Raw genomic sequence first — 16,451 nt, 5'->3', positions numbered from 1 at the left:
CTCTATCTCCCTCTCTCGCTAGTGGTTTTTCCTCGTGAATGGGGCCTGTTTATCTGACCAGGAAAAGGTTGAGCCGACCTCATGTGAAATAATTTTCACCAGCAGCAACCGCCTTAGCTCATGTTGCTATGGTGATGGCAGCTACCTTCCTCCCTGCAACGATTATGGGCTACTTAAGCTGTCTGCAGCGTGGAAGAAAATAGACAAGATTCTTAGCATGGCCACCTCAGTTTGCCCTTTTTGTGTTGAAAAAGACTTTCGGTTACTGGAGTTTTGATTGTTGCATTGGGGCTTTGCTGCTTTTTAAGGAGTCGAGATGGATAACATCTCTTTAATGCCGGCTGCCCCAAGTAGTTGACTCCTGCTCCACCATTCAGTTAGAGCATAGCTGATTTGAACCTCGACTCCATGAGAAAACCTCTCAAGTTGCAACAATTTCCCTTTAAAGGGAAAAGAAATTATATAGCTCCTTTCACAACCACAATCCCGAAGCCCTGTCGAGCCATAAGTTACTTTTGGAAGGTCTAATACAGGCAGGAATTATACAGTAAATGGCAGAACCCTTAAGTGCATCGATGGGCAGAGGGATCTGAGTGTACAGGTCCACAGGTCATTGAAAGTGGCAACGCAGGTGGATAAGGTAGTCAGGAAGGCATATGACATGCTTGCCTTCATTGGCAGGGGTATTGATATAAAAGCTGGGAAGTCATGCTGCAGCTGTGTAGAACCTTGGTTAGGCCACATTTGGAATATTGTGTGCAATTCTGGTCGCCACATTTCCAGAAGGAATTGGAAGCATTGGAGAGGGTGCAGAGGAGATTTACCAGGATGCTGCCTGGTCTGGAGGTTATTAGCTATGAGGAGAGGTTGGAGAAACTCGGATTGTTCTCACTAGAGCGACGGAGATTGAGGGGCGACTTGATAGAAGTTTACAAAATTATGAGTGGCATGGACAGAGTAGGTAGTCAGAAGCTTTTTCCCAGGGTGGAAGAGTCAATTACTAGGGGACATAGATTTAAGGTGAGAGGAGAAAACTATAGAGGAGATGTGCGAGGCAAGTTTTTTACGCAGAGGGTAGTGAGTGTCTGGAATTCGCTGCCAGAGGAGGTGGTGGAAGCAGGTACGATAGTGATGTTTAAGAGGCAGCTTGACAAGTACATGAATAGGACAGGAATAGAGGGATATGGACCCCGGAAGTGCAAAATGTTTTAGTTTGACAGGCAATATGATCAGCACAGGCTTGGAGGGCCGAAGGGCCTGTTCCTGTGCTGTACTTTTCTCAGTTCTTTGTTCTTTGTTCTTTTGAAGTGTAGTTTCTGTTGTCATTCAGGAAATGTAGCAGCCAATTTTCACACAGCAAACTCACAGCAGGCCCTAACAGCACTGTGGGTGTACCTACACCACATGGACTGCAGCGCTTCAAGAAGGCAGCTCACCACCACCTTCTCAAGGGCAATTAGGGATGGGCAATAAATGCTGGCCCAGCCAGCAAAGCCCACATCCCGTGAACAGATAAAGATAATATTTCAACAGTTCTGATGAGAGGTGACCAATTTGATACATTAAATCTACTTCTTTATCTGCAGATGTTGCCGGACCTACTGAGTATTTCCAGCATTTTCTGTTTTGACATCCGGAAAATTTCCTGCCCTTTTTCAAATGTGCCATGGCATAATTTAATGTTCCCTGCACAGCAGGCAGGTCATCCGAAAGATTGAGATTCAAACCCTTTCTGCCTTAGAGGCAAGAACGCTACCACCGAATTCACACTCTACATCCCTCCCTGCATCCTTTAGTCCCCCAGTTCTGATCCAATGAGCAATGGCTACAAGAGAGGATCAGGCTGGGAATTCTGCAGCCAGTAACTCATCTCCTCACTCCCCAAAGCCTGTCCGCCATCTACAAGGAACAGGTCAGGAGCGTGATCAAATGCTCTCGAGTGTGATGAAATACTCTCCACTTGCCTGGATGAGTGCAGCTCCAACAACACTCAGGAAGATTGGCACCATCCAGGACAAAGCAGCCCACTTGATCGGCACCACATCCACAAACATTCACTCCCTTCATCATTGACGAACAGTAGCAGCCGTGTGCACCATCTACAAGATGCACCGCAGCAACTCCTCAAGGCTCCTTCAACAGCACCTTCCAAACCCACAACCACCACCATCTAGAAGGACAAGGGCAGCAGATACATGGGAACACCACCACCTGGAAGTTCCCCTCCAAGTCACTCACCATCCTGACTTGGAAATATATTGCCGTTCCTTCACTGTCGCTGGGTCAAAATCCTGGAACTCCCTCCCTAACAGCACTGTGGGTGTACCTACACCACATGGACTGCAGCGGCTCAAGAAGGCAGCTCACCACCACCTTCTCAAGGACTATTAGGGCTGGGCAATAAATGCTGGCCTAGTTCATGAATGAATAAAAGAAAAATCCCACTCTCCCTTGTCCTAACATTGGTTCAGAGTTTTCAAGTATCTTCCCCTGCCCCCCATCTCTCACGAACACACCTCCCTTAATTCTCTCTTCACTGACTGCATCTTCAGTTGCCTCTCTTGAATCTTACACTCGACCAGTGTTCTCCATTGGGATTTCAAAGCCTGCCAGTCTTGTGGCGATCAGGTTGCCATGTTCGCTGCACGATATAAAATATATGCAAAGAGTGTGCTGAATGGTGTAACGAACCCTCAGCGGTGAAGTGGGATTTGGGACAGGACTAAAGGTGAAAGCTAGTGCTCCGGCACTGAGACAACAACTCAGTCAAAGAACAGATTGTGGTGTAGCAGCCAAAATACTTCAACATGCATTCACTTCCTTCAATGGCAGCCTCTTTGCCACCTATCGTAATGGAGCAGTGCTACGGCTTTTTTAACGTTAACGATCGTTTTACCAGCAGGATTTTCTTCTTAATTTTGATGTGGGCCACAGGTTTCTGGAACCGTGTCTTCAGCCGAATGGGCTACCCCAGAGTCCTGGGGTGTCCGCTGATTAAAATCCCCCCCCTGATGAACAGCATCAATTTGCCCCTTCACTGTGGCCGACTCACCACACGCGGCCGATGGTGAGCGTATGGGACAGCACGGCGCCAAAGTCCACTCCTTTGCCCCGCTTATTATCTCTTTTCACACTCAGCCTTTGTAAAATGACTTGACTTTTCTGTTAACAGTGAGAAATAGATGGAATTTGTTTTTTGAGTGTATGCTTTCTTTCCCTCTCTTTCACAGAAAGTGCCCCACACATTTTATATGTTTGAAGGCTGGAAGAAACCCTGACTACAATTACACAAGCTTTGATAACTTTGGCTGGGCCTTCCTCTCCCTCTTTCGCCTAATGACGCAGGACTACTGGGAGAATCTGTATCACCAGGTTAGTGGCAGCGCTACCAATCTGCGTAATAAATGCCTCAAAGCACAGCAGCCAAGATTTACGCAGCAGGACCGGTGTATGTAGCCTGATTTACTGCTTTGTGAGGGTGTAATTTTAATCCTGCATCAGCCTACTTTCTCTACCTGCTTTACCACTTCTTCTGTATCATGGTGGATGGGGGGAATGACTCACAGTTGGTTCCGTAGCTAGAACCAGGTTTGTTCAATGTGGGCTGAGAGCCGGCCTATATTTAGAGGCTGCACCTCTACCATCTAGAAAGACAAGGGGCAACAGATGCATGGGATCCCCCATCACCTCCGAGCTCTTATCTAAGTCATTCCGACTTGGAACTATATTGCCATTCTTTCAACGTTGCTGGAGCTCCCTAGAACAGCACTGTGGGTGTACCCACACCAGATGGACTGCTGCAGTTCAAGAAGGCAGCTCCCCACCACCACCTTCTCAAGGGGGATTTAGGGAGGGGGAATAAACGCTGGCACAGCCAGTGACGCCCACGTTCCAAAAGGAAATGAAAATAAACCTTGTCAAAATACCCGCCCCACAACCTCACTTGCCATGGAATGCTCAACAGGGTGCAACAAACCCCTCTCCAGCCAATGTCAAATTAGTGACGTTGGACTGACAGCAATAGCAGCTTGGAGGGCTGGATAAATCCCCCGCCTGATTTTTGCTTCTCAATACACCCCACGGCCGCACCGCCCACCCAAGAAAGGTCTTGCTGCTTCCTGGATGGAGGTCCGTCCTGTATCTAACCTTGCCTCAACAGTTAACTTGTCCACAATGGACCAGCCCTACTTCAAACACAATGGTGAAAATACAAGCCATGCAGTCACACTAGGGATATTGGCAGTGAAACGTTGGGACCAGTTACCCATACTTAACCACACACTCTTCTTACATTCTGAAACCTATGAACGTCTCTTGGCGAGTGAGTGATGGTTGGCAGCAGAGGGGGGGTGGGAGGGCACCCTGATGCACAGGGTGGTACACAGATACATGCACAGGCTGGCAAACCAAATGGTGCAAAGGCTGTTGCTCAAATTTATGCGTGGGCTGGTACAGAGATGGCACACAGGTTGGTGCACACACTGGTACTCAGGCTGGTACACAGGTGGTGAATACACTGGTACACAGATGCTGCACAGATTCGTGCACAGGCTGGCACACAGATGACACACAACTTGGTACACGGGCTTATACACAGACTTGTACTCCGGTGGTGGAAACACGGGTACACGTACTGGTACACGGACTGGCAAACGGATCAGCCACCACTCTCAGTTGTTTGATTTTGGATGGCGAAATCCGCTTGGTGAAATTTTCCTTCAAGTCTTTTTTTCTTGCCCAAGTGTGTTTGATCAGACAAACTTAGAAAGAAGATGAAATTCCATAGCCACTAAATACAATTAGAAACAAAGGGAGAAAGTGCTGGAAAAACTCAGCAGGTCTGCAGAGAGAGAAACAGAGTTAACGTCCCAGTTAGCGTTCTTTTTCGGAAATGGAGGGAGGGAGAAGTGTGATGGGTTAAATGCTTTGTAAAGTAGAGGGGGGGTGGGGGGTGCGGGGGTAGGGACACTTAAACACAAGTAGTTCGTAAGTCAATCCCTTTTAAGGCCTCTTGACTACAGCCTTGTTGCCATGTGATTTTAGGTTGTTACAAATGAAACACATCAGCGTGTAAGAATTCAAAAACCTTGAAAAACGGGTTACACAAGAATCATGAGGAATCATAAGACATAGGAGCAGAAATTAGGCCATTCGGCCCATCGAGTCTGCTCCGCCATTCAATCATGGCTGAAAAGTTTCTCAACCCCATTCTCCCGCCTTCTCCCCGTAACCTTTGATCCCTTTACCAATCAAGAACCTATCTATCTCGGTCTTAAATACACTCAATGATCTCTTTCAAGTCTTCCCATGGTTCCAGCCATTTCATTAACTGTGATGCTGAGTGAGAGCTCACTTTTCACAGCCCTCTTAAATGCTATCCGCCCTGCGCTTCCCTCTCAATAATCCCTTAAAAGATTTATAAGGCCTCCATTACTGAAATCGAGCCAAAATAATTCTTCAGCTGGCATATGAATGCTTTCCCATCTGATGGCACTAGCTGGAAATGCCAACCAGCCCACAAAGACCTTGAGAAGAGCCTTTAAGAAGAATGGCTGAATTTGGTTGAGAGATTAGGCAGTAACCACCAGACTGGGGAGAGCTCCCCTGCTCTTCAAAAAGTGCCATGGGGTCTGTCCATCCACCTGAGAGGGCAGATGGGGGCCACGATTTAGCATCTCTTGTGAAAGGTGGCATTTGCAATAGTGTAGCATTCCCTTCACACTGTACTGGAATGTCAGCCTTGATTATTTGTTCGGGTCTCTGGGGTATGTGCGGCTTGAACCAAATTCATTTCCTTTGAACCCTTTACTTTGCTAGTTATAAAGAAACACATTGGAGGCAGGGTGAAAAGGCTGTTTTGACTGACAATCCAACCGGGTCATCGGGACCCTTTCTAGTTGGCATTGGAAGGTGATGAACAGGGAGCATGGATGTGTCAGGAGCATGGAGACAAGGCCATTATAGGGTCAAAGTCCTGGAACTCCCTCCCTAACAGCACTGTGGGTGTACCTACACCACATGGACTGCAGCGGTTCAAGAAGTTGCTCACCACCACCTTCTCAAGGGCAATTAGGGATGGGCAATAAACGCGCTGGCCCAGCCAGCGAAGCCCACATCCCGTGAGTGAATTTGAAAGAAACAGGACAAAGAGCCCCTGAGGAATACGTCCAACTAGAATTGGTGACTCTGTCCAGAGACAAGCTGAAAGGTTCACCTGCCCTTTCTCCCACCTCACCCTGTTGCTGTGCATTTCCGGTTTCCTAACCCGCCTGCCTTTCGTTTGGCTCTTTTTTTCAAAAATGCAGATTCTGCGAACTGCCGGGAAGGCGTACATGCTCTTCTTCGTCGTCGTCATCTTCCTGGGCTCCTTCTATCTCGTCAACTTGATCCTGGCTGTTGTTGCCATGGCGTACGATGAGCAGAACCAGGCGACCATCGCAGAAAACGCACAGAAAGAGAAGGAGTTTCAGCAGATGATGGAACAACTTCGGAAACAGCAGGAACAGGCAGAGCAGGTACTGGCCGACAAGGTACTGCATTTATATAACGCCTGGTAAGAATGTCCGAAGACAGGGCGCTGTCAAGCTAAATTTTATGTCGAGCCACGTGAAGGGACATTAAAACAGGTGGCCCAAAGGTTTTAGTCGTGGGCCCTTGAGGAGGCGAAAGAGGGCGGAGGATTTAGAGAGGAAATTCCAGAGCTGCACGGGCTCAATTGGCAAAGGCCCAGCCGGCAATGGTGGGGTCGGAGGGAAGCGGGAACGCACGGGAGGCTGCGGTGGAGGAACCTCGGAGTCTTGCAGGGCCGGAGGAGATAGCAGAGGCATGGAGGAGCCAGACCAGGGAGAGACTGGGACACAAGGATGAGAATTTTAAACGTTGGCCTACCAGGGGAACCCAACTAGCTCATCGAACGGGGGAGCTCGGGGGGAGACGGTGGACGAACGGGACTTGGTGTGAGTTAGCATACGACTTATGGCGTTTATGGAGAGCGGGAAGATGGGGGGGTGGGGGGGTGGGGGGGGGTTGACCAGGAAAGTATTGGGGTAGGCGGCTTCATACCTCTGACCAACAGAGGAACTTAACCCTCTGCAGTGACCTTCCAGCTTTTACGTTCCTGGGTCACTCTTAGTTGGGAGCTGAAATGCCTTTATGTGGTATGTGTTTACGTGTCCGTGTCCGGCAGCTGAGTCCTTCCAAAAGTAATGGGAGCCAAGCGCCAGAGTATCTCAGCATTGTGAGGAATGAAAGGGAGGCCTGAGCCTGTGGCAAGGAAGCCGGGGGACTGGAGGTGACACCAGCACCAGCAGCACTAGGCCAAAGGCTTGGATTTTGCTGTGTAGCCTCCCGGCAGGTACTTCAGGATAGCGGTGGCCTGTTTACTGCACCACTGCTGCCAACCTTCATAATAATCGGGAAGCTCCTTTCCCTGGTTGTCTTTTTTATGTCTTTAAATTAATGCACCCAAGAGCAGGCCCATCGGGCGGGGCCTCGCCAAGGTTGGAAACCAGCGCGAGAAAGACGAATAATTCAAATAGAAGGGATAGAAACAGAGGGGGTAGAATTTGGATTCCACTGCCCTCGTTTTTGAGATGTGGAATCTGTAAGAGTGACACCAAATTCCACGGGCGTTTACCCCCAGGGTTCCAGGGGCTGCCCGAAATGTGCCCAATGCCATCTTGGGCCGGCAGGTGTTGCGTCTCCAAGGAAACTCACCCGCCCACCCCCCCCCCCCCCCCCCCACCGCCAGACGTCGGATTAACATCTGGTAGGAAGGGCAGTAGACCACTTGAGCACAGCCTCAATAATGTTAACCTTGCTTATACCCCACTGTGGGCTCAGTGGCCTTCAGATTTAGACCGATTGAGCCAAGTCGAGACAGGAAGATGCGAAAATAAAAAGACGATCGATTGCCTTTCAGGTGTAAGAAGGTTTTGGGCGTATACCAGATGGTAATTGGAGTAGTTCCCATACCCTTCAGAGTTTGGCAATGCGTCAAGGGTGCTTTACGGATGCTAACAACTGAAATGCTCCTTAAAAAAAAAGACCTTCATGCCAATAAATGGAGCATGCTCTTTCATAAACTGTTTTCACAGCAATTGACCAGATTGGGGAACGAGACCTTGTCGAGAAGTTCCTCTGAGAGGTCGCATTTAAGTGCAAAGAGCACCAGGGAAAGAAGCAACAGGGCCAGGAGTGGAAAAGAGCTGGGAAAATTAGAAGAGGGGATCGATGAGGATAAAGAGCTGAGATCGGCGTCCGAAGAGGGCTTACCACAGAAGGTAAGGAATCTACCTGGAGCACGCGGCGCAGTCCCACGCGTGGAATGATGCCCCTGCTCTTGTTTTATGTTTAATTCCTTGCCAGTAATAACTGCTGCCCAACCCCCCCCCCCACCCCCGTTACTCTAAAATAAAGCAAAATACAATCCTTAGCAGAGTTAGGGCCATCCCATCCTGCAGCACATACTACATAAAAGAGGTGCTCAGAGTCATTCGGCTGGCTTCCACCGGCCCTTTGGGGGATGGGCTGAGGAGTGGTGACGCTGGCGAAATGGCGCACAGAGGCTTTGGGTGCCTTGTCCGACATTTGCCACATTGCCAGCAGCAAACTAGCTTCGATCCCCCCTTAAACGTGTCAACGCCGTTCACCTCAACCACTAGCTGTGGTAACTCACTCCGCATTCTCACCGCACTTTGGGTAAAGAGGTTTCTTCTGAATTCCCCATTGGATTTCCTGGTGACGATTTTAAACTGATGGCTTCTGAGTTATCCTCCTTCCTACAAGAGGGAGCATTCTCTCGGTATCCACTCTCTCAAAACCTTTCAGCATTTGAAAGGCCTCCTGTCAGGTCACTCCCTGCAGCTAGTGGTGAGTCAGACTAACCCTTCTTCCTTAGAACAGGAAGGGTTGTGACCCTCCATAACAATGACAAGTTGCATTTTAAATAGCACTTTTAAAGTAAAATAAAGTCTCGAGGAGCATCACAAAGGGAGAGCATCACAAACTGATCTGTCCGAGTCTACTTTGTTTTGGAGTGATGCTGAACATCTAAGTCTGATTCTTGCACATCGTCACCCACCTTGCCATTTAAAACTCCAGGAATTTTGCTTTTCGCAAATGTTTGGCAAGTAACCTCCTGTTGGTCTGTTGCTTTTGTGTTTAATTAGAGTTAAAGTACTTGCAGTTTCTGGAATGCAGAAATTACGAAAGGACACCCAGCAAGAGTATAAGAATGAGGAGAGCTAACTTAAAATTAGATCAAAAAGATCGGTTAATGGTAAAGCTTTTAATATTGGGAGAGCTGTCTCACAGACTAGCCAAACAACAGCCTGACATAGTCATCCTCACGGAATCATAACTTACAGATAATGTCCCAGACACCACCATCACCATCCCTGGGTATGTCCTGTCCCACCAGCAGGACAGACCCAGCAGAGGTGGTGGCACAGTGGTATACAGTTGGACGGGAGTTACCCTGAGAGTCATTACATTGACTCTGAACCCCATGAGTTCTCATGGAAACAGGTCAAACACGGGCAAGGAAACCTCCTGCTGATTACCACGTACCGCCCTCCCTCAGCTGATGAATCAGTCCTCCTCCATGTTGAGCACCACTTGGAGGAAGCACTGAGGGTGACAAGGGAACAGAATGTACTCTGGGTGGGAGACTTCAATGTCCATCACCAAGAGTGGCTCAATAGCACCACTACTGACCGAGCTGGCCGAGTCCTAAAGGACATAGCTGCTAGACTGGGTCTGCGGCAGGTGGTGCGGGAACCAACAAGAGGGAGAAACATACTTGACCTCATCCTCACCAATCTGCCTGCCACAGATGCATCTGTCCATGACAGTATCGGTAGGAGTGACGACCACACAGTCCTTGTGGAGACGAAGTCCCGTCTTCATATTGAGGATACCCTCCATCGTGTTGTGTGGCACTACCACTGTGCTAAATTGGATAGATTTCGAACAGATCTAGCAACTCAAGACTGGGCATCCATGAGGCGCTGTGGGCCATCAGCAGCAGCAGAATTGTAGTCGAGGACAATCTGTAACCTCATGGCCCAGCATTTCCCCACTCTACCATTACCATCAAGCCACGGGATCAACCCTGATACAGTGAAGAGTGCAGGAGGGCATGCCAGGAGCAGCACCAGGCATACCTAAAAATGAGGTGTCAACCTGGTGAAGCTATAACACAGGATTACTTACGTGCCAAACAGAGGGAGCAGTGTACAAGAAAGCTAAACGGTTCCATAACTAATGGAGCAGGTCAAGGTTCTGCAGTCTCGTCACATCCAGTTGTGAATGGTGGTGGACTCCCATTGAAATGGAGATGAGGAGGAATTTCTTTTCATTAATCTTTAGGATCCTCTACCCCAGAGAGCAGTGGAGGCTGGGTCATTGAATATATTCACGGCTGAGTGGGACAGATTTTTAACCTACAAGGAACTGGTTCAATGGTTATGGGGGGCAGGCAAGAAAGTAAGCTTAAGGCCGCACTCAGGTCAGCCATGATCTTATTGAATGGCGGGGCAGGTTCAAGAGGCCAAATGGCCAATCCTCCTCCTATTTATCGTGTGTGTTCTATATCACTAACTTTCTCGCCCATCAGTCAGTTTAGTGTATTGTTATGTGCGTCAACGTTTAACAATTTGGATTCCTTCCCCAGCCTCTCATGACGCCAATACTTTCAAACCGCCATACACTCAGACGCAGCAGCATATTCCGCTTCCGGACTCACTCCGCGGACGCTGCCATGGAGAACATATTTTCGGATGATGAGGTCAGCGTCTTCGACGACACCGAGAGTATCAGGGAATCCTTGTGCCTCCCTCAGCTGTACAGAACCAACAGCAACCAGAGCCATGGGAGCCACCGATCGGTGCCAGGCACAGCCAATGTGCAGCTCAGTGGACGGAGGAAGTTGCACAGTGCCGTGGACCAGAATGGCGTGGTGTCCGTGGTAGGAGGACCTCCAATCTCGCCAAGCAGCCTCCTTCTCCCTCAAGTGACAGTGGGCAAGCCAGTCACGGAAGACAATGTAAGAACTGACATCTCTTAAAAGCTGTTTATTGTTTAACTTGAAAGCAAGGGGATTGGATTATAAGAGTAAAGATACCTCAGTCCAATTATACATGGCCGCGTGTGGACTACTGGGTGCAGTTTTAGTCTCCTTCCCTAAGATGGACATACTTGCCTTCGAGGGAGAGCAACAAAAGGTCATTAGGCTGGTTCCTGGGATGAGCGGGATGAGGAGACATTGAGTAGCCGAGACCTATACTCCCTGGAGTTTGGAAGAATGAGAGGTGACCTAACTGAGAGATATAAAGCTTGTCAGGGACTTGTCATGGTAGATGCTGAGAAAATGGTTCTCCTTACTGGGGAATCACTCATAGCGAGGCGACACTCATAGCAAGGGTTAGGCCATTTAAGATTGAGATAAAGAGAAATTTCTTCACTCTAAGGGTTGTGAGTCAGTGGAATTCTCAGCTGTTGAGCATATTCAAGACAAAAATCAATAGACTTTTGGGTACTCCAGGAATTAAGGGATATGGGGATAGTGTGGGAAGGTGGGGTTGAGGGAGAAGATCAACCATGACTTTGTTAATTGGTAGAGCAGCCTCAAAGGGCCGAAGAGTATACAGAAGCTCCTATTTCTTAAGTTTTTAGATTCCTGGGGCTAGTTAATCACTTTGTTGAACATATAATTTTGAGGAAATATGGTGAGCCAAGGAAAAAGAGATGGGGAATTGTAAAGTCCTCTGGAATTTTGTGCGCAAAAACAGTTTGGGATGTATGTAAACCGTAACAAGGTGGTGAACAGGCAGCTGGTAAACTATCACCTCTCAACCACATTGCCAAGTCTTGCAGAGACGTTCCTGTGTCTGAGGTCGCTGCCAGGCCATTTTTCAGCCGCGTTCCGCCCCTCCCTTTCTTTCCTGTTCTTCTGACCGGGGACACCATTCCAGGGGCAACCCACCGCCCCAGTAGCCTTGGGGTGTGACCTTGGACGGTGAGCATTCAACACCAAGAGGGGCAGTCGTGGTCCGGGCCTGCCTCGATCATGAGGAGCCCTGTCAGAGTCGACGAGGGGCAGAAACAGTTCTGCTGGCAGAAGGGTTGGTGGTCAGGTTGCACAGATTGAAAATAACTCTTGCAGAAGCAAAAATTCGGGGCGGCGAGGGAGGGGGAAGCGAGGCGTTTCACCTGACGTCTTAAGTTGCCGAGTCATTTTGACAGGCCTTCTTAACCTTTCTTCAAGAAAAAAAACAACCTATAACGTTTCCCCATCAGCGAAATAACCTTCAAAACAAACGGACTGAGGAGGAGCAGCACTGGGGACTGGTTGTCTAGGTGATGCTGTATTGATGCTATGGAAACAGCTGCTCACTTGACAATGCCATCTGTAGAATGTTCCATTGCCTGGTACAGGTTCGGAGGTGGAGGGGGGGGTTGGGGGGTTGGGGGGGAGGGGGGATGGGAGGGGGGAGGGGTCGGAGGGGCGGTGTGCTGAGGAGGTGGGTGCTGTGGCGTGAAGCTTTGCTGGACTGATCCGGGGTCCAAAAGGTGAACACGTTGCTAAGTAATGGAAGGTTTTTTTAAAAAAAAAGGAAAAGCGAACACAGGGTCAGCTGTGAGGAGAAAGGTTCTAAGAAACCGCACGGAGTTCTAAACAACGATTAGGACCAACGTACGTCGGCACTCGAGAGCGGGTGGAAACCGAGCAATTATGGGTGGAAATTAAAAACGGGGTCACTGGGAAGCCCAGGTCGCATCCCGAATACTCCAGGATTGAGGTGAATTCCCTGTGGAGCGTCGGGCCCATTGGGAGCAGGGAAAGAGCCAGCGGCAGTGCCAGGCCGAGACGATGTGCCAAGAACCTGCTCAGTACCCAAAAGCCTTTGCTCCGGGAGGAAGCAATGGAGTCAAGTCGTCTATGAAGGTTGGAGTGGCCCCGGGTGTCAAGGCTCATCTAGCCTACCTCCATACCACCACCAACCATCCACCTCCCCCCCCCCACCACTCGACCCCGGGAAGCTCAAGGGCGACATCGGCAGGCCGGAGGATCTCTGGCGCTCGGGGTGAGAAGCAGCCCAGCGCTGTGAACTCGTGGGCCTCCCCCACGCCCGTCCCCTCCCCTCCCACGTCCCCCCTTCAATAACGACACACGGAAAAGAAAGGCCTTCATTTATTTCTTGCCTTTTAAAACCTAAGCATGCCCCAAAGTCCCCTGCGGCCCCGAAGTACTTTCTTTCAGTGCGGTCGCTGTCGTAAGGTGGGGCCGAAGGGGCAGGGTTAGGCCATTTAGCCCCCTTGGGCCATCCCCATGCCCCGTCTCCATTCCCTCGGTCATGCACAGATTAGTGCCTTAGCCACCGCACCCCCCCCCCCCCCGGCCACCCACCCACCCCCCCAACCCCACCCCCCCTCCCCCTCCAGCGGGCATGCAGCCCGCACCGTTGTACCAATCATGCAGGCCACATGTCAGCAAGCCCGCCTGGAGCTGGGGAGACTGCAGCGGAGGCAAGAAGAGGCCCTTAAGTGGTTATTAATTGGCCACTTAAGGGTCTTAAGTGGAGGTGGGGCGAGAAGCTCCAGCATGGGCCTTCCCTTTCCCTGCCCCACGTCACCCCCCCCAACCCAACTCCCACACCCCCCCACCCCCCCGCCAAGAGTGGAGGTGGGGAGGCATCGGGTGTCGGTCCCAATGCCAACCCACCAACTTTTCAGGCCCTCTCGCCTCCTGCAGGAGCAGAGGATTCTGCATGGGTGTCCCTACACCACAGGGGCTGCAGCGGTTCAAGAAGGCAGCTCACCACCACCGCCTTCTCAAGGGCAACGAGGGATGGGCAATAAATGCCGGCCCAGCCAGCGAATCCCATCTCCCACAAATTAATTTTTAAAAGGTGCTTCCTAATTTCACTCCTGAATGGTTGGCTTGAATATTTAAACAACGCCTCCTAGTTCTAGGCTCACAACCAGCCGCAGGATTCTTTGTTCTATCAACGCTAGCTATTCTTTTGAACACGTTAAAAACTTCATTCCAATCACCACTTAACCTTCTACATTCTCAGAATAGGACGCTAGCTTGTGTAATCTCTCGTTGTCATTTAACCGTTCAGGTCCAAGTATCATTCCAGTAAGTCTCCACCGCACTCCCTCCAATGACAAAGGTAAAAGTCAAGTTCCCAGAGCAGCTCTGTGAGGGTGACCAGATTATTTGGACTTTTTGCTTTGGTGATGATGGTTTTGGCCAGAGCAGTAGATATAGAACCCTGGTGCCATTAAGATCTTTCACGTCCTCTTTGTGGGGGCGAGTGAGGGGGTGTAAATGGAAGCCCCTCGGTTAAACTTCACTGTGTCAGCCTACATTTTTGCAATCAAGTCTCATGGGGTGGGACAACCTTCTGTGTTTCAGAGGCTAGAGAGCTACCTACTAAACCACAGCTGACACCTATATGGATGCAGCAGTCATTGACAGCATATTAGCAATAAAGAGGGATAAAACCTCATCCATCACGTCGCTTATAGTCATATATATTAGGTGTTACTGCTTTTTGGTAGACTGGATTCTCGGAATGATCTGGAACATGTATTCTCTGCTTCTATTGGCCATCTAGGGAAGTTTGTGCTGTGGTGGGGGCGGTGCCAGTGATAGCAGTTATCGAAGTATTGTTTTATGTTTATTTTTGAACAAACTTTCTACAAAATTTATAGCAACATGCACAATGATGCCAACAAAGGAAAATTGCATTTATGTGACGCCTTTAGCTTCGTGAAACGTTCCAAGGTGCTTCACAGGAGTGTTAGCAACAAAATCTAACACTGTGCTGCCTAAGGAGATAGTAGGGCAATTGAGCAGTAGGTTTTAAGAAGGGTTTTTAAAACAATAGGGAGAGAAAGGAAAATGGAGGGGTTTAGGGAGAGAATTCCAGAGCTTAGGGCTTAGGTAGCTGAAGGCACAGCAGCTAATGATGGGGCAGAGAAAGTGGGGGATGTGCAAGAGGTGGGAATTGGAGGAGCACAGAGATTGTGGAGGGTTGTAGAGCTGGAAGAAGTTATAGAGATAGGGATGGAGCAAGGCCAGCGAAGGGTTTGAAAACTGGATTTTAAAATCAGGAAAGAGCTACAAATGACCCTCAAAGTGATTCACACACACACGGAGGCACAGACACGCACATAAACACACACACAGTGATTCACAGTTAGTTTTTGAAGCGCAGTGTCCGTAGTCATTACCGGTAATAGAAATGGGAAGTTAATCTGGTTGAGGTAGTATGCATTAAGCGAGGAATGTCGACAGGACACTGGGCGAATGTTTCCGCTGGTCCATGGGATCATTCAAAGCCAATCCAGCAGCTGCAACCTCAACAGTGCATCACTCTCTCAGACCTGTGCAGGGGTGCAGTCTAGATTATGAGCGCAAATTTTTGTGTGGAACCCAAACCAAGTTTGAATCGATTGAACCTCTTCCTTTTTGCATACCTAAAATAAGCTTCTACGATCTGTTTTTAAGTCTGTTGCTCGTTTATCCACATATCTGTTTACCCTTTCTTCATGAATTTCTCGGTCATCCTTTGCTGAATGCTAAAACCTCCCAATCCTCAGGATCTTTCTGACAACATTATAAGCCTCTTCCTTTAATCTAGTACTGTCTTAAATTCTCCAGTTAGTCACAATGGTGCATTCTTCCCATTGGGTTTTTATTCTTTAAGGAATTTATATTCATTGTGAATTATTAGTTAACTCTTTAACCATTTGCCATTGCTTAACCACCATCCATCCTATCTTTCAATCAAGTTTCTCAATTTTTCTTATTCAACTCACCCCTCATAGTTTGGTTCGTTCAGATTTAAGACCGTAGTTTCAAACTTAACTAAATCACTCTCAAACTCGATATGAAATTCTAGTATGTTATGATCACTCTTCACTGGAGACTCCTTTGCCACAGGTTATTAATTACCCAGTCTCATTGAACAATACCAGATCTAAAATAGCCTGCTCTCTGGTTGGTTCCTTGACATGTTGGCCTAGAAAACTAATTGCAATGCATTACATTAATAAAAATGTTAGGTTTAAATTAAATGACCCCACTTTAACATCTCATCTGACAGATGGCACCTTCGACAGTGCAGGCAGTACTCCTTCCATACCCTGCTGGGAGTGTGAGTTGTGCTCATGTCTCTGGAGTGAGACTGTGAATGCATGATCTTTTGACTCAGAGGGGATAATGTTACCTGCTGAGTCATAACTGACACTGCAAGAGAGACCTTATAAATCTAATGCATGTCAGCAATTGCCATGGACAACACTGTTACTGATGCAGATCCTCAGACAAGAGAAACAACAGAAACAAAAGGTTCCATGTTGGCTTTCTCAGCCTCTTTCATTGCGCCACCAGTGTACGTCTCAGGATCAGCTGCAACTCTTGGCCTGCGTGACTT

The 16,451-nt window shown here is 48.8% G+C and overlaps 1 protein-coding gene across 4 annotated transcripts in view; it reads left to right on the top strand.

Annotated features, from left to right (window-relative positions):
* scn5lab (sodium channel, voltage gated, type V-like, alpha b) overlaps positions 1-16,451 on the top strand; it is a 273,446-nt gene that overhangs the window by 104,922 nt on the left and 152,073 nt on the right. For all 4 annotated transcript variants that reach the window (XM_041183161.1, XM_041183162.1, XM_041183164.1 and 1 more), the window contains 4 exons: positions 3,231-3,372; positions 6,306-6,530; positions 8,097-8,282; positions 10,676-11,047. In XM_041183161.1, coding sequence (XP_041039095.1) covers positions 3,231-3,372; positions 6,306-6,530; positions 8,097-8,282; positions 10,676-11,047 — 925 coding nt within the window. The remainder of the gene's footprint in view (positions 1-3,230; positions 3,373-6,305; positions 6,531-8,096; positions 8,283-10,675; positions 11,048-16,451) is intronic.

This window comes from Carcharodon carcharias, chromosome 3 (genome assembly GCF_017639515.1).
Source record: "Carcharodon carcharias isolate sCarCar2 chromosome 3, sCarCar2.pri, whole genome shotgun sequence".
Lineage (NCBI taxonomy): Eukaryota > Metazoa > Chordata > Chondrichthyes > Lamniformes > Lamnidae > Carcharodon > Carcharodon carcharias.
This window is presented reverse-complemented; position numbering and strand designations above follow the sequence as displayed.